This window comes from Argentina silus (assembly GCF_951799395.1).
Source record: "Argentina silus genome assembly, chromosome: X".
Lineage (NCBI taxonomy): Eukaryota > Metazoa > Chordata > Actinopteri > Argentiniformes > Argentinidae > Argentina > Argentina silus.
Window position 1 is genome coordinate 44,888,804 of NC_139653.1, and position 12,404 is coordinate 44,901,207.

Here is a 12,404-nt window from a genome sequence, read left to right on the forward strand (position 1 = left end):
AGCAGCCTTCAGTCTTTTGTGACTTTGTAACTGATGTTGTAACATTTCTTGAAATAAAATGTTACATACAGTATTATTGTTAATCCTGAACAGCAACAATAACAACAATAACAACAACAACAACGACGACAACAAAAGACACAGGAGCAACAAAATAATCCAAACTGTATCTATGTTATGAGATAAACAATGAAGACGATCACAATCTGTTATTACCATGGTAACACTGACACAAGAGCAGAGGCTGGACATGTATGGAGAACATGTATGTTTGAGCTGACCAACCACAGAGCTACATCCTTGTGAGGTATGTGTTTGAGCTGACCAATCACAGAGCTACGTCCTTGGGAGGATGAATAAGACATGAGTATGGGGTCTTTTTTTGGCTCCTGGTTGGTGCAGAGCACAGTTGAATTATTGATCTTTAACACCCCCCCCCCCCTCCCCTCTCTGTCTCTCTGTGGCACGTGGCCTCTCCTGTGATGCAGCATTTTCTCCTAATGATGACATCATTCCTGGGAGGGTTCCCTCCATCCCCAGCTTTTCCTCTCCTTCTATTCTCCCTCTTTCTCTCTCTCTCCACTCCCTATCCCTTTCTCTCTGCTCCCTAGCCACCCATCCCACTCTTTCTGCTCCTCTCTCTCTCTCTCTCTCTCTCTCTCTCTCTCTTTCACCCTCCACTCCCTATCCCTCTTTCCCATTCCTTCATCCTTCAGCTAATCTCATTCCCCCTCCTCTCCCTCCTTACCCATGCCCATCTCTCTCTCATCCCTCTCTCTCTCTCTCTCCATCATCCACTCCTCCTCTCCCCTCTGCAGTACGAGCCCGAGCATACACTCACCGTGAGTGAAGTGAAGGTCATACACATGCCCCCGAACCCGTTCAGCGCCAGGGCCACGAAGATAAGGACAGACAGATCTGTAGGAAGAAAGAACGAGGACAAAATGTTGATTACAAAAAGATGGCAGATAAGGAGATGCAGCTTACTACCTACTAGAGCAGGGGACTATCACTGCAGTTTAAATGACACCATTCCATGTTTGATACCATTTCTCATTCTGTTCCATGCATTACAGTGAGCCCGTCCTCTGACTTCTACCTCCACCAGCCTCCCCTCTACAAGAGGCGATGTCATAATGTGTGTGTAAGAGAGAAATACGTACTCTGAGGATCACTGGCTCCATAGGCGATCAGGATACAGGAGAAGGCAAAGCAGGCACTGGAACCACCAAGAATAGGCTTTAGTTAATGTGCAGAGGCACACACACACACACACACACACACACACACACACACACACACACACACACACACACACACACACACAGAGACACACACACACCAACCCTACCCCACCCACCCCCTCCCTCTCTCTTCTTACCTGCCGAGCAGCCGAAGCTTGCGGGGGCCATACTTGTCCATGACGATGCCCAGGGGGAGTGTGATGGCACTGAGGAGGAAGGAGCCCACAGTGAAGGCCAGGTTCAACATCTCATCCTGGTCCTTACAGATGGGCCAGCCGTTCATCTCCAGGTACTCCTCCTCCTTCTTGGCCTCTGTCATCGCTGATGCAGGGCTGTCTGTAGTGTTCTGCTCTGAGACGTTGTGGCTGGAGCCGTTACCTTGGGGAAGGAATAAATGGATTGGAATAAAATAAAAAAAGGTTTTGGTTATTATGAGAACACGCACACACACACACACACACACACACACACACACACACACGTATGAACAAATGCACGCAAACACACGCACACACGCACGCACGCACGCACGCACGTATGCATGCACACACACACACACACACACACACACACACACACACTGTTAACACAATGACACCTCTTGATACCCCTTTATACAAACAACTCTTCTCAGAAAAAGCTCATCTTAGAAAAGCAATCAATCTAAAAAAACAGGTGTCCATACAGTTCGCTCATCCCTCCCACCCCTTCTCTTCCTAAGAGGATGATTGACAGTTCAGTGAACTAGGGAAAGGTCAGGTAAACAGGCTGGTTGGATAACCAAGCAGCAGAAATAGCTGGGAACTAGAACTGAACTCCCAAAGCAGCACTGAACACCCAAACACTTTTGCATTCTCACACACACACACACACACACACACACACACACACACACACACACACACACACACACACACACACACACACACACACACACACACACACACACACACACACACACACACACACACACACACAGCTCTGCTTAAATGACCCTCCTCCCCCAAGTGGATTAAGCTAGCCAGTCTATTTTTATTTCTGTTTATATCACACTTGATAATGTAACAGTGTTGTTTTGAGCACTGGGGGACTTTAGCTGTGAGGCAAGTTGTTGTCATAGCACTGTGAGAGAAGGAGGAGAGAGGGAGGAAAGAGGAGGAGTTGAGTTTCTTTCAGTCAAAACATAAAAACACAAAATAATTTGAAGACAGCCTTGACAACAGGGGGTGTACAGAAGGGGTGTGTGTGTGTGTGTGTGTGTGTGTGCGTGCCTGCGTGCATGTGTGTCTGTGTGTGCGTGTGTGTGTGCGTGTGTGCGTGTGTGTGTGCGTGTGTGTGTGTGTGTTTGTGTATGTGTGCATGCGTGCGTGCGTGCGTGCGTGCGTGCGTGCATGCATGCGTGCGTGCATGCATGCGTGTGTGCGTGTGTGTGTTTGTGTGCGTGTGCCCCAATACCACTTTGTAAACAACATTTTGACAGATGTGTGAAAGCCCGTCTTGAAAGGCAGGTTATTGTTTGGTTAGCCACTGAAAGGCAGACCGGATGGATGTAGAGTATGGCAGTGTCAACCGTAATGGAAGGTATTCGGACAAAGTGGCTTATAAAGTTGCGCTGGAGTTTCTTTTTGCAACTATCAAGCACTTAGAAGAGGGTAACATAAGGTGTGTGAGAATAGGCTCCCCTTTCTCAAGGGTTATGGCACCGTTAACCAATAAGACCAGTCTAGGGTCCAATCCCAATACACCCCTTGCCCCTACCACTTCGCCCTACCCTTCCGTTTTGCGCGTTGATGCGTAGGGGTAGGGTGTCCCGATTCTTGTTGGGATAGAGGGGTAGGGCGAAGTGGTAGGGCTACATGGCCCTCCAAACTGAGGTTTTTCAGTGGCACACTCAAAACCGAGTGTTACGAGAAATCTCCCAGAATGCCTTGGAATCATCTGCGAAGGGTTGTCCCATTTCATAGGGGAAGATTTCAACCACTACCCCTTGTAACTCTATTCCGAGGGGCAAGTCGAAAAGGGAGGGGCACTCTAAAAAGAGGGGTAGGGGTAAAAATAAGAAATGGGATTGGGCCTAGGTGTGAGGTGGAGGGTGGCTGTCAACTAATAAGACAAATCCAGGTGAGAGGGAGTGGAAGGCAGTCAACCAATAAGACCAGTCTAGGTGTGAGGTAGTGGGGGTGTTATAAGACCTGTCTAGATATGAGGTAGTGGATGGCAGTCAACCAGTAGGTTAAACAGAAGTCAAACACCAGCTGGACCAGGGAGGATCTGCTGACTAATCAAGATCCTCAGAGAGCTCCTGAGTCAATAAGGGAAGAACCCTGAGCGCCACACACATGTACACACACACACACACACACACACACACACACACACACACACATACACACACACCAACGCATGTATGCTCTTGCACACACAGACACACACACACACACACACCAACGCATGTATGCTCTTGCACACACAGACACAGACACACACACACACACACACACACACACACACACACACACACACCAATGCACGCACGCATGCACAAACACAATGACTCTCCTTTAAACAAACACATACTGCTCTCCTCTGAGGATTTCAAAACCAATATCAGCACATTGCACATTTAATCCAGAGTCATATAACTATGACACTGCTTCTATCCTGCTTTTAGCCTGCAGCGATCTCGATCTCTCTCTCTCTCTCTCTCTCTCTCTCTCTCTCTCTCTCTCTCTCTCTCTCTCTCTCTCTCTCTCTCTCTGTTGGTTCTTGTTCTCTCTATTCTAGAGCATGTGAGAACATGTGATACTGTAAATGCAACAAAACAAACAAAATTTGTCTTTGTGTGTTGATCACCTGTGTGAACTAATCTAAAGTAACCTCTATACTGAATGTCCAGTTCACATCTAATCTCCTTCTGACATGACTGTTCATCAGGAAGTCAATGATTTATAGAACCTAGATAACAACGTTGTTACTGTGACAAAACAATGGTTGCCATGGGCTTGGAATGTCTGACATCCAAATCCAATCAGACCCCTGTGAGCAGATAAACAAGGTATCAGCTAATATGCATTGCATCATAATCAAAGAATACTATGACAACGAAGCTGTCTGGGGACAAACATAGCAAGTTTGTATTGGAAGCTCCACAAGAGACTAGCAAATAAAGCTGTTTGAGCAATGATTTGAGCATGATCAAATATTTGATATATTCGAGATATGTGTACTGGTACAAGTAATGTGGCTAATGTGACCAGTTGCCAATAAGTAAAAAAGTAAAAATAAATAAATAAATAATAATAATAATAAAAAAGCGAAATAATGAACACTAGTATATTTTATAAAATGTTATCATGACAGCCAAATATCTGTATTATCATGTGACTGTTAAAGTGATGCCCGCTTGTTTGGGTGTCTCCAGTGACGTTCCATTTTACCAGCTTTATTGTTTTAGCCTTTTAATCTCAAAACCTTGTGAATAAAATCAAATTAACTTGAACTTGAACACACACACACACACACACACACACACACACACACACACACACACACACACACACAGCACACACACACACACACACAGACACACTCCAACTTTGTAGGATAGTCTTGTTTTAAAAAAACAAAGACATCTCCTGTGTACAGTATCTGCTGTCCCCTGTTCACTTGACCCAACTGGCTTTACTGGTCTATAAACCACACTATAGCAACTTCACTATAGCAACTTCACTACAGCAACTTCACTACAGAAACAACACAACACAGTTGAATATGTGAAAACAACTCAGGAGGCGTGTTGACAGCTAATCTTATGTGACAAAGAAGATGAAGTACCAAGAGGGGTAAAGTCAGCAAAGCCTACTGGAGGAATGTGAACCTCCTCACACTTCACAGTGTCAGACAAACACCTACCTGCCTGTCTCTCTGTTAGGCTGAGGCTCCCAGGTATTATACTGTTCCCCCTCTACCTGCCTCTCTGTTATAAACCTAGACTCTCAGGTATTATACTGCAACCTAGTAAGCATATATGTGAGATCTGAGGAACCACAACAGAGCAGTCTCACAGAGAGGAGAGATGGGCCCCACTGAGCACGCTCCCTCAGAGCCATGATGCCAGACACAGCTTTCTGACACACGTGGCCCGTCTCCCCGACACCTCTGCCCGGCCCGTCTCCCCGACACCTCTGCCCGGCCCGTCTCCCTGACACCTCTGCCAGGCCCGTCTCCCCAACACCTCTGCCAGGCCCGTCTCCCCAACACCTCTGCCAGGCCCGTGTCACTAGCAGTGCCTCTTTACGTAAGTGACATGCCAAGACGCGGAGTGTGGGGACGTGTTTCTGTGAGACGGTGATGGAGCAGCCACAAGGGAAAGAGGAGGAGGACATATAGGTCATGGATGCGACTAAATAGTCGACAGTGGCTTCCTCACCTCCTCTCCTTTCCTTTCCTATCCTTCAATATCACTGATCTCAGATAAACTGTTACAGGTACTGTAGTAGCCAATCCATGGTCATAGTGTAGTTCATACAAATAATCTATGAATTGAATCACTGTTTTACTTCATTCAGCCACGGTATCCCTAGTTTATCAGTGCCAACTTTTGAAGCTGCAGTACTCTTAAGTTTCACTTTCATTTTGTGTGGAGTGCCTGTGGCATTGGGCTGCTTGGAATCCACAGGCATACACACCACACTGCGGACCTGCGATGGGGACCCGTTTCTGCTCATTAGCGTTACGTTTAGAACTGTAGGCTGAAATTATACAAACCGTAGCGTCACTTTGATGTTTCAGAGATTACATTTGCTGTAGATGTTGTCATTGTGCGTGCAATAAAGCTATCAGCCGACTGATTGGATGAATGGATAAAATCACAGTGTCACACAGTGACACATGAAAGACTTCTGAAATACACGGTTTGACAAAAGCTCTTTGATCTCCCTCATCATTATACACATTACAGAAAGTAAGGATGTGAAACTGTGCTTGGAGCAGAGCAACGCATCAATGAAAAGACCTATTCACATGTTCATATCTGGAGAAGCCACAGAAGCTCATGATAGAAAAATAGAAACAGAGTGGGTGGTTATGAGAAGTCTCTCCAGTCACGCTTTAACAACATTATATATATATATATATATATATATATATATCCTCAATCCTATATATATATCTGACCTACATATGCTACTGTGACGTAGTCACTGTGTTATATATACCCTTCATCCCTGCTGACAGACTGTGGGATGATGTTCCTCACCCTCCCTCCTCCAGTCTCCCTCTGTCTGACTCACTCTCTCTGTGTCTCAGTCTGGCAGCTTCTGTCTTTTTTCTCTCTCTCTCTCTCTCTCTCTCTCTCTCTCTCTCTCTCTAATACCCTCTTCCTTCACACTACCCACTGTCCCTCATACCAGTTTTTATAACCTCCCCCCCCTGTATAAGAGTGTATACTAGGTTTGGACAAAATTTACCCACAATGCAGTGCAGTACTGACAGACGCCACAAAATGGCAGCGCCTGAGTGTATGAGGGAGGGATAGGTCTGTGTGTATGAAAGATAAAAGGAGAAAAGGGTGACGGAAAAAAACAAACTGAGGGAGTTGTGAGTTATGAGTCACTGTTTTTGCTGTTGTCGTCGGATCTAAAGACATCAAGTGCAAAACGATGAATGACCTTTTCCGTGCAGCAGTATGCTAATGACTGCCTGCTGCTTTTATCCCACGGTTGATACAAATAACCCAATCCTCAAACATCTGTGTGTTTGTTTTTTCCCCTGGTTTCATTCTCTCTCTCTCTCTCTCTCTCTCTCTGTCTCTCTTTCTCTCTCTCTTACTTTCTCTCTCTCTCTCTCTGTCTCTCTCTCTATCTCTCTTTCTCTCTCTCTTTCACTACTTCACTACTGTTTGCACTACAAATACCTCATGCAATTTGCAACAATGCATAAGCGCACTTTATAACTTTATAACTGTGATCCACCAGGTGCAATATAGAATTTGTATATGTATATATGGAACTAGTTTTTTAATCTGCTTCTTTAGTTTAGTCTATACTGTTGTGTTAGGGGGGACTAGCAAAGTAAGATTTTCATTGTGTGGTGTAACTGTCTGTTTACTGTGCATATGACTAATAAATATCTTGAATCTTGAATCTTGCTCTCTCTCTCTCTGTCTCTCTCTCTATCTCTCTTTCTCTCTCTCTCTCTCTCTCTGTCTCTCTCTCTATCTCTCTTTGTCTCTCTTACTTTCTCTCTCTCTCTCTCTCTCTCTCTCTCTCTTTCTCTCTCTCTCTTACTTTCTCTCTCTCTCTGTCTCTCTCTATCTCTCTCTTTCTCTCTCTCTCTTTCCCTTTCTCTCCCTCTCTCTGTGATGGAGATGAATTACGGGAACAAAACCCACTTAAACTCAGATTTAGCTAACAGAGCCTGAGCTGTGAGTCAGAGCTGTGTTACATGTTGTTATACATACAGGCTGATCTCTGTTGACTTGTTGTTGTTTTCCACAAGCCTCCACTTTGGTGGGGCTGAAAACAGCTCAAGTTCCTCTGCTAATGATCTAAATCCCTCTCGGGGCTGTTTATTTGAACACTGGCCTTAGGTTAGCTTTTTCACTTTAGGGCAACATCAGCAGTAAAACTCGATGAGAGTTGAGAGGAAAACATAATTCATTATAACACATGCATGTTATAACATGTCAGTGGAGGGTAGTGGCAGTAGAAATCTGTAACACATGTAATAACTAATAACCGAACCTCTCTCTCTCTCTCTGGACTGTACTGATATACAGTAATAACAAAGCCCCAGCCTCCCCTCCCAGGTTCCTTACCGGGTTCTTTGCAGAGGAAGGAGTAGAACCCCTCAGACTTGAGCATGATGAGGAGGGAGCCCCATCCGAGCAGCACGGCGGAGAACAGCAGGTTCTCTATGACGGCCGTCACGGCCATCCACCAACGCCTGGCGAAGGCTGTGGTCAGGGAGGGCGCCATCGTCACCGGGTCTGGGGCACAACAACAACAAGGCCCGGGGGAGAGACTGGGAGGGTGGGCGGACGAGCCTGGAGGAGAACTGGAAGACATGATAGAGGAGAGGAGAATTTAATGACTCAGGAAAAACACCATCAGCTTCACAGAATAAGAAGCTCAGCTTGTTTTTGTGGTTGCTTGACTCATACTGTGACTTAACGGTAGATTCTGGGATATGACGTCACACCCGTAAAAACAGCGAACAGGAGCAGCGTCCATTTGTTTCACTACACTCCGACATGAGACGGCCAATGGCATTAAACTCTACAGTGTAATCTTTTCTCCCTTCTCTGAAATGTCCTTGGTTTGGATTTGGATTTTTATTTTGGGATTTTTGCTCTGTCGCAACACGCTCTGCTGTCTAATCTGTTGCATCTCTGTTTGTTTGGGGGGGGGGGGGGGGGTTTCAAGTCTCTGGAGGCCTCACCCTTTGCTATGAGGTCATATCCCAGAGCAACTTTAGAGTGATTCCATATCAAGTGTGGAGAAGGAAACACAGAACACTTATCCCATTGTATGTATGACTACAGAGCACAGGATTGTGGAATACTATGAAATGTTTGCACTGTTTAGTGATTTAAAAAAATATTTAACCTTTATTTAAACAGGTAAATTGACTGAGAACATATTCTCATTTGCAGCAACGACCTGGGGAATAGTTGCAGGTGAGAGGGGAGGGGATGAATGAGCCAATTGAAAGCAGGGGATGATTAGGTGGCCATGATAGAATGAGGGTAGGATTGGGAATTTAGGCAGGACACCAGTGTTAACACGCTGGGATAAATGCCATGGGATATGTAACGACTCAGAACGATAAACCTATGCTGACCAGGTTTCCCTTGGCTGTTTGTTCTGGACTGATTAAGGGTAAGAATGTTTCACAAACACAAAAACAGCTGAGAGCCTCCAGGAGTGTACATGTGCCACAAACCCCTCCTCCCCATGTTACAAACCCCGCCCCAGCTCTCCCCCATTGGCTGTGAATGACACAGCTAAGAACGACTCCACGTGAGGCCAAGTTCCAGCCGGTTCGAACCAGTGCGGCGCGAGATTCTCCCATTTCCCGTTCATATTTGTCTCTCCATCACTCCTCACGTTATCTTATCTATACCTGACACGAATACCCGAATAACTATACATTCTATAGGCATAATCAAATTAAGGAGCCTATGTATAACAAATAGTTGTTAAAATGTGTTCACATCACCATCATTTTATTGCCAATAATAAACAATTGACAAAATATGGATGACAAATACCTGTATAGACACACACCGTCTCTCCTACGCCTTAGAGATGCATACTAATTTCATAACAATGCATTTCTTGTTCGTCCACTGTAGCATTTAATCATTGTCATTTTATTTTTGGGGGGTGGGGATAACATGTGTTATTCACATGTTATTCTTTCACATTATCGTATTCATGAAGCTAGGCTTCTTTATAGAACAGGCAAGAGCTATGCGTCTATATGCAAATCTCTCTTTTGTCTCTGTCTTAATGGGTTTCCATATGCTCAGATAACGCTCTAAGACAATAACAGACTTCTATATCCTGAGGGAAATGAGCAGCCCTCTAAACTGGTCTGAACTGGACTGAAATCATCACCCGCACAATGCGCCCCCTCCTTCCCTTCCAGCCCCCGTCTCAAGCTCAGCTGTTCAATATCAACACACACCGCCGCGCCGAAGCACGCCGTGCATAGGAATACCCTCGCCGTTCACAACAAAGACTCAATTACGCTCACAGATTTTCAATTATGTTCTTTGTTGATGCGGTTATCGGCAGCAACGGTAGCATAGCCTATGCATTGTTTCATTCAATGTTATCAGCTTAATCAACTCGAATTGGATTAGACTACTCGTGAATAGGTCTAATCACGATGAGAAACTATTTTAACTCATCAGCAAGTAACTATAACACAGAGATGCAAGCAAATAAATAAACTGATGTAAATAAACAAATAATTAACAGATAACACTATAAACAATACCACCTAGAGCATCAACAAACATCAGCAAAGTGATCTATTTTGGCTGGGTTTTTTTAAGTCAAATGTATTGCTATAACAACACATCCTATTGTCAAGGTAGCAGTAACACTGTTTTAAGCAATAGTTACCTCCTCTAGTCATGAAGCCTAAATGTTAACTGCTAAGGCATGTAACGGAAAAAGTTGCCATTGAACACAACAACAATGTTGTAACCTGTACTCAATATTAACTCACCTCTATCGCAGAAATAAATCCATAATTTTGTTTAAAATGAACATCACTGACAGAAATTACACAGACAATAATAATAATAATGCGCTGACATTTGTTCAAATGATTTTGTGTTGAGAATGAGAAGTTTTTAGTCGGATGGATCCATTGTAACAATGTTGCATGTTTTGCAACACTGTTTTCCGGTTATCAGATCGTACTGTACATACTGTCATTTTTCAAAGGATGAGAAAACACTATTTAAGCTCCTGATGATTTCAGTGTACACATTACTGCCTCATTACACAGATCTAAGATATAACGTTTGTCCAGTAATCTATTGTCATTTCTAACGAAGTAGACAAAACAGATATTCATTTGACTCGTAAAACAGTTGAGCATCCTTGTAGTCACGGTGCGGGTACCATACCTGAGTATGTTGAGTCACGCACAAGGTCGACTGGACTCTCCTCACTGAAGACTCTCTTTGAATGTGTTGATGTTATTCTCAAAACAACAAAGACACCTACTGAAGACACTATTCAATCTTTGGTTTCTTTCCATCAATATTTCTGCCTTCATCTCCGATTCCGGTTTTTATATTTGCTCCGAACGCTACACAAACAAACCTGCGTCTCTATTGGCCAGTTCCTGAGCTAGAGACCAGCGCAAACCAATCAGAGCGCGTTAAATGTGAAATAAATATTTAATTGGTAAAAACAGTCAGTGAATGTTTTGACACAAAAGATGAAGGGAGTTATGGCAAATGAGATGATCATTAATTAGAACAGATGGTGAAATAATTCTAAATGTCAATATTTACCCGTAGCTCTAATCGTTTTTCATTACACTCCAACTTCCTTATGGTTTAATTATTAAACACATTTTGGCAGACACAACGCTGACTCTCGAATTGTAACATTAAGATTGAATGGTAAAAAAATAATTTAAAAATACATTGTAAGATACAAGTGTTTCTGATTTACTGATTTACAATGAGAACGCAATTCCCAGGTGAGAATGACGTTGCAACAGCACATACCACATGTCCCCTGTTGAATACAATTAAAGATCATACATTCATTCAATCTGTTTAATTATCTTACAGGTCAGCCTATATGACAAACTGTTTTGTCATATTGTTTTACAGTTGGAAAAGGAACTGGGAAAACGGCATGTCCTCATGTACCACAGACAAGGATGCGAAACAAAAACACTGCATAAAAGTTTGTATTGATGACGCCATCTAGTGGTGTTAATACGCTCACTTGCAACTTCACAAATGGCTCAAGATTTTACTGATCTATTTATCCCTCCTCTTTCTTCTATACATCCCCTCTTTCATCTATCTATCTATATCTATCATACCTCCTCTCATCTATCTGTCTAACCATCGGCTAACCATCTTTTATCCATTGATACATCGTACGATCTCACTTTCTTTCAGCTATCTATCGCCTATCTTTAGAGTATTTCCACAACCAAAATACGACTGTTCAAGCCCACGAAGTTTCTTCTGGGACTTATTTTTCTAGTTCAGTACAGACTTGAACTTCCCTACTGCTTACATGCTTGACACGACAGTTTGTAATGAATAGGCCTCTGTACTAGGCCTACTAGATACTGCCCCCTGCTGGGCCATTTAAGGTTCTACACAACCTCCAATGATCTCAAAGGGAAATAATTGGAACCCAGGTGCGTCTATTTCCACTTCATGTTTCAGGGTTAGATTTTGTGTCAGGAACATCTCCACAGGGCTTATTATGAAAGAGCACTGACAGCAAGTCAGACTGACGCACAGAGTTCCACTCACTTCCCTTAACCACAGAACACCAGGGGAGGCTGGTGGAGGTAGAAATTGGAGGACGGGCTCATTTTAATGCATGGAATGGAATGAGCAATGGTATCAAACACGTGATAACATTCCTTATTCCATTCCATACA

General features: G+C 43.8%; 1 protein-coding gene across 1 annotated transcript in view; it reads right to left on the reverse strand.

Annotated features, from left to right (window-relative positions):
• LOC310823544 (large neutral amino acids transporter small subunit 4-like) overlaps window positions 1-11,014 on the reverse strand; it is a 19,882-nt gene extending 8,868 nt beyond the window's left edge. Inside the window, exons 1-5 of the mRNA XM_083696415.1 lie at window positions 10,891-11,014; window positions 8,062-8,300; window positions 1,382-1,622; window positions 1,164-1,219; window positions 842-918 (exon numbers count right to left, since the gene is read on the reverse strand). Of these exons, the coding sequence (XP_083552541.1) occupies window positions 842-918; window positions 1,164-1,219; window positions 1,382-1,622; window positions 8,062-8,221 (534 nt within the window). The 5' untranslated portion in view covers window positions 8,222-8,300; window positions 10,891-11,014. The remainder of the gene's footprint in view (window positions 1-841; window positions 919-1,163; window positions 1,220-1,381; window positions 1,623-8,061; window positions 8,301-10,890) is intronic.
• Between the last annotated feature and the right edge of the window lie 1,390 nt (window positions 11,015-12,404).